This window comes from Leiobunum rupestre, chromosome 6 (assembly GCF_980474605.1).
Source record: "Leiobunum rupestre chromosome 6, qqLeiRupe1.1.hap1, whole genome shotgun sequence".
In the NCBI taxonomy this organism is placed as follows: Eukaryota; Metazoa; Arthropoda; class Arachnida; order Opiliones; family Sclerosomatidae; genus Leiobunum; species Leiobunum rupestre.
In genome coordinates this window covers 33591315-33605582 of record NC_143389.1, presented here as the reverse complement: position 1 = coordinate 33605582, position 14268 = coordinate 33591315, and the positions used below count along the sequence as shown (strand labels likewise).

The 14268-nt window shown below is 37.7% G+C and overlaps 2 protein-coding genes across 5 annotated transcripts; one reads left to right on the top strand and one right to left on the bottom strand.

Annotated features, from left to right (window-relative positions):
- Positions 1-362: 362 nt before the first annotated feature.
- On the bottom strand, positions 363-1134 carry LOC149940647 (telomere repeats-binding bouquet formation protein 2-like). 2 transcript variants are annotated; one of them, XM_090180038.1, is made up of 5 exons: positions 1048-1134; positions 905-986; positions 698-837; positions 543-635; positions 363-489 (listed from the first exon to the last, which is right to left on the bottom strand). In XM_090180038.1, exons 1-5 carry the CDS (start codon positions 1130-1132, stop codon positions 374-376), a joined length of 516 nt encoding a protein of 171 aa, XP_090036164.1. In that variant the 5' UTR covers positions 1133-1134; the 3' UTR covers positions 363-373. The 2 variants fall into 2 exon arrangements, with proteins under 2 accessions (XP_090036164.1, XP_090036165.1); XM_090180039.1 differs by having other exon boundaries at positions 698-828.
- An 11193-nt stretch (positions 1135-12327) lies between these two features.
- Membrin (golgi SNAP receptor complex member 2) lies at positions 12328-14068 on the top strand. 3 transcript variants are annotated; one of them, XM_090177748.1, is made up of 3 exons: positions 12328-12457; positions 13160-13402; positions 13468-14068. In XM_090177748.1, exons 2-3 carry the CDS (start codon positions 13160-13162, stop codon positions 13861-13863), a joined length of 639 nt encoding a protein of 212 aa, XP_090033874.1. In that variant the 5' UTR covers positions 12328-12457; the 3' UTR covers positions 13864-14068. The 3 variants fall into 3 exon arrangements, with proteins under 3 accessions (XP_090033874.1, XP_090033872.1, XP_090033873.1); XM_090177746.1 differs by lacking the exon at positions 12328-12457 and adding an exon at positions 12600-12738; XM_090177747.1 differs by lacking the exon at positions 12328-12457 and adding an exon at positions 12627-12817.
- The last annotated feature ends 200 nt before the right edge of the window (positions 14069-14268 follow it).

Here is a 14268-nt window from a genome sequence, read left to right as displayed (position 1 = left end):
AACACAAATATAGAGAAAAAAATACATTAAAAAGTACCAATAAAATAACAGATTTGGTAAGAAAATATAAAAGTCAACGAGATTAAGGCAGACTAGGCAAAGTGCCTAGGGCCTACGAATATTTTAGGAGACATTAGGGCCTACGAAGGTCCGAAAAGTTGGTAAATGAGATATTTTTGCCTAAGGCCTACGGAAAGGTTAAAAACTTAAAACGGCCCTGAGTGGCGTAGCCAAGAATTTCATGTGGGAGGCTCAAATGAAAAATAACAATCTGCATATTCTGGAGAGGGCCCCTGCCACTAGTAATAATGTAACGTCGCGGAAGATAAATAAAGTTTATCAACAATTAAAAGCCATAATTTTTATAATTCATTCATTCATTTTCCGAAACGTCATACGCTATGGTAACCAATGAGTACTCTTCTTTCTGGGCATTGATTATATTCAATTCTCCTTGGCACTCTGGTACTATATCCATGTCAATAATCCCTAAAAAAGTTAATATTAGAAAAATCATTTAAAAAATCCGTCATTTCCGTTACCTCCATCTGGAAATCCGTCAAACCAAGGTATTTTTCGGCATTGATTGGTTAAATCAAGAAAGCTATTGTTTAACAGTTCTTCGTGTCTAAGTACTGGGATATTATTTAAGCCTAATTATTCGTACGATATAATTGGAATAATTACTTAGTATTACTTTGTGAAATATCTGTGGGTAGCAATTGATGAAGACCTAATGATACTTTTCTTACGTCTCCTTTGGCCACGCTTTCGGGAATGAAATTCGGGTGCAGCAGAGTTAGCTTTTCCCCGAAAAATACCTCTTGTCTGGAAATTCTATTAAAAGTCATAGTTTTTGATAATTAGATTATCAATAATTTATTTCACTCGAGGTTTGACGTACAACACGGTATCTTCGCTGATGGGGTCTTGACTAAATAAATACAAAGCATCTTCCACTCTTTTAAATGTTCCGCGGTTTTTGACTACAAAATAATAGCCATTGTAATAGAAATAATAAAATAAAACTAGTGAGGTATAAATTACTCCATAAAGTTTTGTATTTGAGATGTACGCTGCTGGAAAACCAGGCAGTTAGACCTTCGAAAACTGCGCCGTTCAAAGTTTCCATTTTAAAGACTCCAAAAATATTGGAGCTAGCGACATCAAGCGTTGAGCTTTTAAACTTTGAAACCGAATTAACTAATTTACGCACAGTGTCCCTTTCAATAATATTCACAGTGACTGAACAACAATGGTAAGCTTATATGTTTGATCAGTAATACATTCTTGGTAATATATTATAAAAAGGAAGGTTTTTGCTTCGATTATGTTGAATATGGGGCTTTCCTTCATTGTACTTTGAAATTAATTGTTATATATTTGATTCAACTATATCATTTTTTTAAAACTTTTTTTTAATGTCATTGTGTAATCTTCACGAACCTCACTGTAGGGTTGCACAAAAGCTAAGTATTCGCTACCAAATGGTAGTCCATTGTCGGAAATCAGTCTTTGAGGTGCTCCGTATCTGGTGAAGTGAGGCATGAGGAATTTGATAACTGCCTTGGTGGTTTTGGTCTTCATCTCCTGAGCCTCTATATAAGCTTCAAGCTTAATATCAGCATGAATCTATTTAATTAAATGGCAGACGACTTTCCAATTTCTATGTTTTGTATTTGAAAATTAATTTCAGCTGTTATGCAGAGATAATTTTGAACGAGCAGACAGCTTTCATATATTCAATTTAAAACTCTGTCGGTAGGCGGCGATATTTTGACCAAAATTTAAACTACGCATGAAGCCTATACATGACGATAATAATTTATTTATTTTGTACTTGAAAAATGTCCGTAGCGACGTTTTCCCATGGGAGCGTTGGTATAGGATATGGTTGTAGATGATCTCTTGTACGACAGATTTTGCAGGTCTTGATTAACTCTGTTATGTCCTTGGTAATCTGGGGGCCATACACGTGTAGTTTCGCTTTCACCAGGCAAGCCGTGACTCCCTAGTGAATAGAGTGCAATTTTTGAACTACCTCCTTCCTTGTGGCTGGAGGTATTACCAGTCGATTGCCGCGGTATATTAAATCGTCCATTTCGTGCAACTCGTCTTGATATGGTCATTATGGCTGTATATCTGTGGTTAGTCTCTTCTGATTTGCCTTCCATCCGTGGTAAATATAGGTCTTCATTGTCGGACAACTTGGGTATTCGTTAGTAGCCTTTTGTAGAGCCGGGCGTTTTGAATCGGAGATAGCTGTCAACGAGTGAATTTCAGCGCAAGGTCCCTCCATTTCGCTGGTATCCAATAATTCAGTCTGAGCCAAAGGAGCGTGCATATATATATATATATATATATATATATATATATATCGGGGTGACCTAATTCACAAAAGAAAGTTTCATCTCAGGTCACACCCGATTGGCCCAGGTCTGTAGCCAGGGGAGGGGGGCGGGCAGTATGGGCGCCCGTACTGGAATTTTTTTCGCCCGACCTGTCATTCCTCGAACTAAATCTATAAAGGCAGCACTGAATACTACTCGCCCTTTCTTAATTACGGTTCGCCCGATCTACATCTATAGCCTGGCTACGGCCCTGATTTGGCCTCATCGAGAGGAATTTTTCGAAGAAAGACTGATATATTTTGATGATCGTTTGGTCGTACATTTAGATATGATAATCAGTGGCGGCTTAAGAAGGCTGGGTCCCCTGGGCGGCAGTGTTTTGTGGCACCCACCAGTAGGGCTCGGGGTTTTCTGATCATTTCGATCGAAAAATTCAGTTAACTATAAATAATCGGACAATTTAAAGATAATTTTCCGAATAAATCTCTCGCACGTTTATCCGATTACATTTTAGTTCAAATAAATTTCATATTGTTTAGCTGATTAAGTTTTTATGTATATAAACATAACTGGTCTTGTAAACATAATAAGTTTACCATTTCCTATGTTTTCGAAAATATATTTTACTCGAAAAACCACGAAGAGCTTTAACTTTTTTATTTTGTAACTGTTATTTAATTTTTTAGAAATAACCAAACATATTATAGGTTCGTAATAGAAAGAATTTGAACATATTTCCGAGAAAAGAGAACATCGTTTTTTTAAACAAATTTTACCGTCATTAATTAATCAAAAATAATTTTCAAATCAAATAGAAAGAATGCTTATTTAAACGAACAACAAAACATATTATCCAAATCGACTAAATTTAATTCAAATATATCGTATAATTCGGGTAATAATGCTAGATCTAAATTCAATATTTTTGGATTAAAGCAAATGACATAGACTTAAATAGGTCATAACTTAGATTTTGAATTCCAATTAGAGATGCTAGAAATGAAATAAGATGTATGTACTTTGAGACATTCCCACGAATCCTTTGGAGACATTAGAACTTTCTAAAGTTTTAAATACTGAACACCCACCAAATTAATAAAGCAGGTGTCGCGCTAAAGTGGCTGAGCAGGTCTTGAAGATCTGCAGACCAGAAAATTAGAGACCCTATCATAGCCTAGGATCTGGAGTCAAAGATAAATGTCTCGAGATGGTGGGCATCCGTACTTGTATAGTTGAAGAAAGCATGCGTCAGATTTATAGCCCGGTGTACCGGTAACATTTAAACCACACCACCGGTGGCCGTTCAACATAATGCCCTACGCCGGCGTCCACATGCCCGGACAGGTGACAAATCCAGCATGGGTAGCAGAAGCTGCAGAACCCTACTACTAATGGTTGCACCCTCGACGCAAGCCACTCAACCCAGCAGAAGGTGCAGCAATGGGTGGACCAATCCCCACTTCGCAATAAGAGCGGATGCTCTGGCAACTCCGGCCGGCACCCTACCTAGGAAGGTAGAGAGCCAAGCCCTTTGGAAAGAGCTCCTAAAGGGGAACGGGGGGCACACAGCAGCCCGCATAACCCGCCACAGCTGGCACCGGATATCCCGGTGGAACTCCAAAAGGCCGGGAGATGGGTCCGCCGTGCCCTCATACGGAGGCCCGCAGCCCCACAGCAGGCTACTCAATCCGCCGAGACGGCCAGTTTGCCCGGCCCCTCTCCGTTAGCCTGGGCCGAAGCCCAGTTACCAGCCCACACCGGACCGAAGTCGGAGGTGGAGTTGAAGAAAGCAGAGAGTACTTGTACTGTTGACGAAACCAGGTGGTACTTGCACTGTTGAAGAAATCAGGTTGAACTTGCACTGTTGAAGAAATCAGGTAGAACTTGTACTTTTAAAGAAACCAGAGGTTATTTGTCCTTATGAAGATTGTAGGGGGTACTTGTACTGTTGATGAAACTAAGCGGCACTTGTAATGTTAAAGAAACCAGAGGGTATTTGTCCTGTTGAAAAAACTAGAGGGTTTCATGCACTCTTGAAGAAACCAGGTGGTACTTGTCCTTCTTAAAGAAACCAGGTGGTACTTGTCCTTCTTGAAGAAACCAGGTGGTGCTTGTACTGTTGAAGAAACCAGGTGGTGCTTGTACTGTTGAAGAAACCAGGTGGTGCTTGTACTTTTGAAGAAACCAGGTGGTACTTGTACTGATGAAGAAACCAGCTGGTACTTGTTCTGTTGAAGAAACCAGGTGGTACTTGTACTGTTGAAGAAACCAGGTGATACTTGTACTGTTGAAGAAACCAGGTGGTACTTGTACTGTTGAAGAAACCAGGTGGTACTTGTACTGTTGGAGAAACCAGGTGGTACTGGTACTGATGAAGAAACCAGGTGGTACTTGTACTGTTGAAGAAACCAGGTGGTACTTGTACTGTTGAAGAAACCAGGTGGTACTTGTACTGTTGAAGAAACCAGGTGGTACTTGTACTGTTGAAGAAACCAGGTGGTACTTGTACTGTTGAAGAAACCAGGTGGTACTTGTACTGTTGAAGAAACCAGGTGGTACTGGTACTGATGAAGAAACCAGATGGTACTTGTACTATTGAAGAAACCAGGTGGTACTTGTACTGTTGAAGAAACCAGGTGGTACTTTTACTGTTGAAGAAACCAGGTGATACTTGTACTGTTGAAGAAACCAGGCTGTTAAAAAGATAGAAAATAAGTGTATATTTGTTTGTTTTTGTTTGTTAATTCTTTCTTATATGTAATTAAAACTTTGCGTTCTTGAAATTAAATTAACTGTATAACTGTAATTGATTCAATGAAATTGTATTGTAAAATCTTGTAACCATATAAAGAAAATTTAACCCAGCTCTATTCCCTTTAAGGGTAAATTTGAAAGTAGACCACATTCGGAGAAATAGAGCTAAAAGAATGTTGCGGGGGGAAATTCCGTCCCATCCTGTTGTAAAACGGTCTTCTTCGAGAGAGGTGGATATCGTGACTATTTCAAGAAATCTCCATCGCCTCCCCCTCTCTCGAAGGGAACCGTTGGAAATCTTTGTCAATTAAGACAGATGAAATTTAGACCTCGGAAGGAGGCAGGAAATTGTTACTCCCAAATTGAGAAAAATTGTTAGTAAGCCCCAAATGGGCAACGTAAATTAAAAATAGTAAAATTAAATAAAATCAAATAAAGTTCGCAAACAAGTAGTTTTATTTCAAAATTCTAACGACAATATCTGAAGTCGCAAAGGTAATAGGTTTTTCAGTCGGCTAGTTACCTAAATTGAGCTCTCCCAGTTATCGCCAGGTACGAATGAACACAGGTGGTACTAATTGTACTGTTGAAGAAAACAGGTGGTACTTGTACTGTTGAAGAAACCAGGTGGTACTTGTACTGTCCGTAGCTTTATCTATAACTTGTACCGAAGTTTCCGCAATCGTAAAGCGCAGTTATAATTGTAGTTTAATTGTTCGAATTTCGGATTTTCGAAAGGTGATAAGAAACAAAAGTTCATAGCTAATTTATATAATTTTTGTACGATTGCCGTTTCTCTTTAACGAAAAATAGCTGTGTTATCTAAATAAAGAACTTGACCGAAAATCATAAAACAGTTAATTTATTTTACAAAATAAAATAAGTTTACATATTAGCTTTCATTTGGTTGAAACATTAACTGTAAAAAAATATTGACATAAATAACTTTTAAATACGAGTATAGAATTCCTTAAATAAACAATAGTATTAAACGATAAATAAACGGTGATAAAATTAATCAAAATATGAAGTGGTTAATTTATTCGGGTAAAATTAATCGAATAATACGAAGAACAGCTTTATTCAAATAATAATTTATCGGATAATCTGGATTATTTTATTTATGGATAAAAGTTTACCAATCCCCGAGCCCTACCCTCCAGGACCGTGCAGAAGTTTTCACGGGTCCGTCTTCTTCAACTTTAATCGTTCTGATTTGCACCCCACCTCGAGCTTCTCCGAGTTGGTGATCAAGTTTCTAAACCCACCCGCCGTTTTCAACTTACAAGTTCAAGGAGTTTCTCCAACAATGAGGAACCAGGAACATCACAAGCAGTCCACACTACCCTCAGTCCAATGGTATGACTGAACGAGCCAAACAAAAATAAATTTATATTAAAGCTAAGAAAGACGGCCACGATCTCCACTACGTATTACTGGAGAATCGTACCACACTGATTTGACACTACCATCCCCAGCCCTGATTTTGATGGGTAGACAGCTTCAAAGCCATAATACTATAGGCAACCAATCACTACAACCAGATTATCCGATACACCAAGTCCGCGACGCTTTCTTGACCAGGCAACATAAATGACTTTGGCATAGCGTACAACTCGATGTCCACAGCCATCGACTTCTTATCCTGGGGACAAGGCTTATTTCCAGGCAGAACATCGCAACTGGCTATTAACAAGAGTACTTTCGCATGTTGATGAGCCACACTCGTACTATTTAGAGACCTCGGATGGAAAGATCCTTCGCATAACGCGATATCATCTACAGCCTTGCCCAGGGGGTCCTGACTCTTCAGCTAAAATCTCACCTGATGTCATTGTACAATCACCATCATCATATCACGAGACCCGACGGACCAGACCTAACCTCGATCAGCATTTGAACCACAGCTCGATCGACCTGAACCAAATCCTCTAGTGAACAATCATGATCCAACTACGGACCTAAATCTATCTCAATCTACTCCACAACAAATCACAAGTGCTTCATTGACTCCAACCAGGCTCTTGATCATACACATACAGGCATATACCAGTGCCGAGAATACTTCTCCCATTGCTAGCTATTATGGGACAGAACTATCGTATCCGTATCCCGCCATCTCCAATTCCATCAACATGCCATATACACCACCTTTAAATCTTCTCGTTGAACATGAATCTGTGACTACCCGATCTGGAAGCTAATTAATTAGTCAAGAAACTTAAAGGGGCTCCAAAGTTCGGTGGCAAAAAGAAAAGAAAAATGAGCATGCTTTTCTCCCCCCAACCCCTCACTCGGCCTTGGCAGAGGTGGGCAGAGTCCACCGTAAATTTTGGCACCGAACTTTGTAGCCAAGGCCGAGTGAGGGGTTGGGGGGGGGGGAGAAAAGCATGCTCAATTTTCTTTTTTTTTCACCGAACTTTGGAGCCCCTTTAACTACTTTGTTAAAAAGGGAGTTGACTTACATCTCCCGGTAGATGGCACTTTTAAACACCTTCTCCCGGTAGATGGAATTCTTAAAGGGGCTCCAAAGTTCGGTGAAAAAAAAAAGAAAATTGAGCATGCTTTTCATTCCCTCAAAGATAATATAACTACGTACCCTAGATTCGAAATCTCGGCGTTTCTTGATAGCCTGTTTTCTCGTGAGGCTTTTACTGAGTTCGCGCCGGAAGTCGGAAAAATCGGGCTCCATAGCAGGGTGAGAAATAAGGAATTTCAACAGATAACCCAAAATTATATTACTCACCTTTAGTTTTCTGTCGTTTAGAATTTTTTTTAGAGCTACAGGCATGATCCATAATTGTTTTAAAACAATATAACTATCTGGTATCTTGAAAACCGCAAGTCAAAAACCACGGCGCAATTTTCACTAAAACTTTTTAACTAGATGTCGGCTCTATGGAGGCAGTTATTTCCGACGTCCGCCGGGAACTCAGTAAGAGCCTGCATTACGTGCAAGGAGCTTGATTTCCAATCTAGGGTACGTATAGTTATATTATCTTTGATTCCCCCATCCCCTCACTCGGCCTTGGCAGAGTCAACCCTAAATTTCGCACTTTACTGACTTTACACACATTTTACCGCCGAACTTTGGAGCCCCTTTAAACACCATCACATATTATTTTAAAAATCTTCATCTAATAAAAAGAACTCGTTGTTGATAAGCAAACTGTAACTCAAAGTAACTATATTACCACTAATATTCGACTAATAAATGTTTTAACTCGCACAAGTTAGTTCTCATTTACTTTATTTCACAAACGATGCAAAAATTATATTAAAATGCAAGTATCATTATTTATAAAGTCAAACTGGGGGATCTTAAAATTTATTTTCAGCGTGAAATTCCACTGCAATGTTAGGGTATAAAAGCAGGCAAATAAGCCTGCTATACCTCACAATGTCACGCGCAAAAATTTAATTTGGAAATCTGTCAATTTGCGAATAGCTATGAGGAAAAACTAATAGCGTCTACTTAAGCAAAGATAATCTAGACTACGTACCCTAGATTGGAAATACGGCGAGATTCCTACGGGCTCCCGTCTAACCTCGCGATTCCCTAGTTGCGGGGGGCAATGAAATAGCGAGGGGGTAAAAAGTCTGAAAAATTCAGTTCGGTTCAGTTTTAAATCTCGTAAAAATCGGGACGGGAGGACGAGGCCCGAGGTTTCGACCAAGTTTCAGCGTAAATTTTCTTTATTTTACTGATTGGAATTTTATTTTACCAAGGTGTAAATATTGGAAAATCTTGCCAATTCAAAAGTTGTAAGAACTATCACAAATCATCTTTAATCATAAGTTGGGTTAAATTGAAATTGTAGCGAGGTTTATTAATAACGTTGGTGCCTTCAATTGTAAATATGGACAAGTAGGCCTAATGGAATGCTTCATTTGTCATCATTTTTTATTGGATTTGCCTTAATTAGAGATCGGCGTTTGAATAAGAAATTATCCAATTAATTATTTTTATTCATAACCGCAAATTATTCAAAAAATATACGAAAAAATCGATTATTTTTGTATGTTAAATCGTTGTTTATTCGTATAAAATGTTCATAAAAAACAGTTAACCAAACTTTTTATGGTTAATCGAAATTTTGCCAGTTAATTTATTCGTTCCGCCGACCTCTAGCCTTAATTTTTTTCTAAGCAAAGCTGTTTAAAAAGAATAAAAATATAGAAAAACATTTGAAATTAAGCATTTAAAACTTATTTTTACAAAAGGTAAATCAGTAGATTCAATCTCTTCATTGAGCAAAGATATTCATTTTGAAGCGTTGTTTAAAGTTTACCCCTGAAATTATATATAAAACAAACAATTTATGACTACATCGATGATAATTAAAATTGTAATACTAACCATTCGGCTTTTTAGATTCGGGTTGTTTCTTTTGACAATAAGCGTGATCCATTTTTAGCCCGAGGCCCGAACGAGGACAAAGGTCCATATATCGAAGCAGACGAACCCGCTGAAACTTTTCAGACTAAACTTCCACCCCCACCTCTCCCACTAGGGAATCGCATGAGACAATGCTTTTCGCGTACGTTTCTACCCCCTGACTTAAGCCACTACCTATCTAGCTGGTTTCAATGATGAACCAAAGGTGGCGAAGCGATAGTTTTCGGTCGCGATGGTCGCGATTTGCTGGTTCTCAGTGACGTAATGTATAAAATTTTAAGGAACCACTCTTTGACTCCTGATTGTCTGTCACGGCACTTTTTACATATTTCCAGTAATACAGAATCATTCTACCCTATGAGATTTCTATGTACTGATATACGTATAACCAAGAGACATAGACTTTCTTCTATGTCTCTTGGTATAACCATGGATATATTCATTTCAATCATGAATATCGAACTGCATTAGGTAGTGTAGCCTCAGTCGCTAGAATGGGAAGGGCTAAGTTATGACGTTGCAGGTCACGCGTCACCTCTCAAAAATTGTTTGGAAACTTAACTATCTTTCAGTGCCAAAGCTTAGCGTAAAATTTAGCTTCTTAAATTTGAAGACACATCTTTTTTATCGAACGAAAATAGCTAGGAATATTAATAATAATTTCCTTTATTTATGATTATCAAGTAATACGGGTATTTTTCTAAGAATTACGAGTCATTTTCTTCACCAGTTAAATCGCGGTATCCCAGAAACGTTTTGCGGATCGAGTCAACGACAAACTCCTATCTCCTGATTGGTTTAAAGGGATCCATCACTCACAACAGGGGGAGGCATAGGGGTAACATAAAATCCAGACTTGCAGTGTGCTTCAAAACTAGTTTTTTGTGACCCCTTTGAGTTATTACGTAAAACACAGAAAGGCACCGCCCATCTTAGCCCATGAGAGTTTTGGAATCTGTTCAAATATTTAAATCTTCTTGAAGATGAGCCGGCGCGTAGGAGAGTGCCATTTGTATGGCAAACAGCTTAATCCGATTTATGGAGTGTCATCCACATATACGGTGTAGTATAAACTGCTAGGGTCGAAGTCGCGAAAGCCAAACCAGCATAAACCCCCGAATCCGAGCCAAGTAAACCGTTCTTGACATAAAATTCAGGGATCCCAAAGAAAGCTTGTCGTGGCACGTCCTAAAGTCAGGCGCCAATACAGTATAACAGTCGGTCAAATGAGCAGTTGGTCAAATGAGCAGTCAGTCAAATGAGCAGTCGGTCAAATGAGCAGTCGGTCAAATGAGCAGTCGGTCAAATGAGCAGTCGGTCAAATAAGCAGTCGGTCAAATGAGCAGTCGGCCAAATGAGCAGTCGGTTAAATGGGCATTCGGACATATGAGCAGTCGGCCTAATGCACCCCACCGGGCTCACGGACTTTTACCAATGTCCATCGTGGATTACTTAATTTTTTACTTGAACTTTTCTGCGACTGGTTCGTTATAAACGTATTGTTCCTTTTACAGAACAATGCTCATTTAGCCGACCAGATTTTCGTCCAAATGCCCCCCACCCATGACATCTTGCCGGGTTTATCACTGTTTGACTCGTGGCTGAAAAAAGGCGTAGTGAAAGTTTTCAATCGTGAATCGAAAAATCAAATTTAATAAAAATTAAGAGGATAAATACAGGGAGGAAATTTTTTAATGAAAAGCCGCCAACTGTAGCAATCTTGCGAATAGATGACTCTACGACTTTTTAATTTTAATATATTTTAGTGATTATTAGCCTTTTCAGTTTACAAAGAGCCACAGAGCATCCAATGTGGGATGTTCATAAACTTCTTGATTTTCGATTGTTGCACAGTGGGGCAAACTGAGCCCAGACCTGGCCAAAAGTTAAAAAAAAAATCGCACGTATGAATTTTATTTTAATTTATAATATTTGTTTATAAACCACCGCACAATTTACCAGTGTTTGATTTTTGACTGCAAAATTGTATTCTCCACCAGGCTCCTTAGAAGTATTAGATTTTTTTAGAAATTTTAAGTAGGAGTTTTTGCATAGTTTTTGGTATACACTCTTTCACGAGCGTATCGACCCCCCCCCCCCCCCTTTACAATCTCCCATGTGGCGGCCGCCACCGCCGTACTACCTCCATAGAAATCGGATAACAAACTAGAACGCTTAATCGAATGGCTGACAAGGCACCGATTAGATTCTTGGCTAAAACGACAGTAACGCCATCTGCGCTGCCTCTAGAGGTGCGCTCGCGCGTAACTTTGTTAAAAGTTTTTCCCCACCCCATTGAAATTAATGTAAAGTCGGCGATAATTAAACGTTAATTAACCTACCAAATGATATAAGAAATTAATATAAAATCGTCTTGAAAAATCGTTTATCGCTTTATAACATTCAAAAATAATATTTTGATCAAATGAATTCGGGCCAAAGTTATTCAGACATTAAATATGATGAGGAAAAACTTTCTAATTGGAACGAAATTTCTAAATCTAACGATTCTCGAGATTATTTTTCAATGACCTTGAAGACATGGTTCAAGGTCATCGTTTTATCATTTTTAATTGTCCCCCAACACGTATTAAGTGTCACAAAAATTTTAAATTAGTACAGGAAACGGTTTTTGAGATATTAATTTTGATCAGGTTTGGGCTCAGTGTTCCCCACTGTGCGTCGGCCGCTATAAAGCTCTATGTAAAATGAAAAGGATAATTAGTGATAATATAAAAGACTGGAAGAGTAGTTGAAAAACACAGCGCCATTTCGTTATCTACTAAGCAATTGTTGCTAACTTACTAAACAATCCGGTATACTACTACACTTTCTGGAAATGAACTGAGTTGGCTCTCTTTATCAGTACTTCAAGTTTTTAGTGGAATATTTTAGAGCTTCAAGACGATACCATATTTCTGTCGCATTTCATATAATATTTAGTGATAATAAAGTACGCCCCTGGTTATAAGTAACTTAAAATGGTGAAATAATAATCGTTCATTATTAACAATAGGAAATGTAGTTGAAATTGTGTGGATCAAACTATTTCTGGTGCTTAGTGATAAAATTGTTGTGCCTTGCGAAAATTAGATAATTTCTTATCTTAATCTTCTAGTTTGTCGTCTGACTAACTCAGCTCATTTCGCAAAAAACTTTTAATTTAAAACATGTTTTGATATGTTTCCTTATATAAATTTATTTTATCCCGTTTAAAAATTTAATTTCCTCATGGTAATTTAAAATAATTTTTTGCTGGTTTAAAATTTTCATGTCGGAGCCTTAATATTTTTTTAGCAAAGGCTAAAGACACGTATGATGCTATTGAAATTGGTCTAATTAGTTGGTTTAAGATGACGTGTTAATCTTTTTTTAAACGGATGGTTGCGGTATTATAATTAAGCATCTTTGCATATTGCGTTATTTCAATGTATAATTTTATTAATTGACAATCTAGTTTTTCTGTACATTCTTTGAACCCATATGTTTGGACGCTCGTGTATAAACGTATTTATCTAATTCTCAAAAGAAGAATTATGTCACCAGTTTCAACTTCCTCCACATCAGCTTACTAATTTATAAAATTTATTTGGCTAGTTCATAATTTAAGGTACATTTTTCATTGCTCTTAACGTAAATTATGCTAAATTTATAGATGGAACCATTACATCATCAAACCAAACTTCTGGTGGAAGAAGTTCATGTTTGTTTTGCCAAACTTGAACGATGCCCACCGAGTGATTCTCACACTTATGAGAATGAAATCCAAGCAAGGATTGATCAAATTTTTAGCAACTGTGAGAAACTAGAAATTTTAGTCAACAAAGAACCACCAGATCGCAGGCCATATTCAAGAACCAACGTGGAACAACTGAAGTACGATTGTAAACATTTGCAGGTAAAATAAAACCAACTATTATGAATTCTTCAAAAAGATTTAAAATAGTACTTTACACTTCTTAGGCTGCTTTGAGGAACGTTCAACATAGAAAATTAGCTAAAGAGCAAGAGTTAAGGGATAGGGAAGAGCTACTTTCTAGGAAATTTGCTCCAAATGATTACGATACGTCTATTATGATAGACCATGCGCTTCAACACAACACCACTCTACAAAATTCCAATCGAGGTATTGATGATTTGATTGGAAGTGGAACTAGTATTTTAAATAATTTGAGGGACCAAAGAGACACTTTGAAAGGCGCTCATAGGAAAATTTTGGACGTAGCGAATAGCCTCGGCTTATCCAACACGGTTATGAGATTAATAGAAAAACGTGCCTATCAGGACAAGTACATTCTCTTGGGCGGGATGGTTGTCACCTGTATAATTATGGTCTTGATTATAAAATACCTTATGTAACCTAATTATTTACCCCTCCCTCAAACGCAATTCCCTACTACTGTATAAAAATTTAAAGACCTATTTATTTTTTATTTTATGGCCCTTACCAAGAAATAAATAAGTTGAAAAATTCTTACCTTCAGTAAAGATATATTTCCAAGTAAAAGCTGCGATAACTTTTTAACTGTGTATTTTGTAATTATCTTGTCAAATATTTAAGAAAATAAAGGTACAAAATTAGTTTCAAATGTTTTTCCCCGACTTCTTATGTAGCTAGCTTTGTTAAGTGTCGAGATTTGTGTGTAGGAATTTTGAGTATCTAACCATCTGTTGAAATTAGTGTATGGTAAAGCCTTAGACACCAAAAGTGTATGGTAACTAAAAATGGGAGTCTGCCTCGCCGCTGCCTCCATGTGCCATGTA

Bases quoted from the DNA above. Each gene is read 5' to 3' on its own strand.
- Membrin (XM_090177746.1), top strand. The intron at 13,403-13,467 runs GTAAAATAAAAC...TACACTTCTTAG, and splicing joins ACGATTGTAAACATTTGCAG to GCTGCTTTGAGGAACGTTCA.
- LOC149940647 (XM_090180038.1), bottom strand. From the start codon at position 1,132: ATGGAAACTTTGAACGGCGCAGTTTTCGAAGGTCTAACTGCCTGGTTT. The intron at 636-697 runs GTAATACTAAGT...ATAATATCCCAG, and splicing joins ACCCACAGATATTTCACAAA to TACTTAGACACGAAGAACTG. The intron at 490-542 runs GTAACGGAAATG...TAACTTTTTTAG, and splicing joins TGACGGATTTCCAGATGGAG to GGATTATTGACATGGATATA.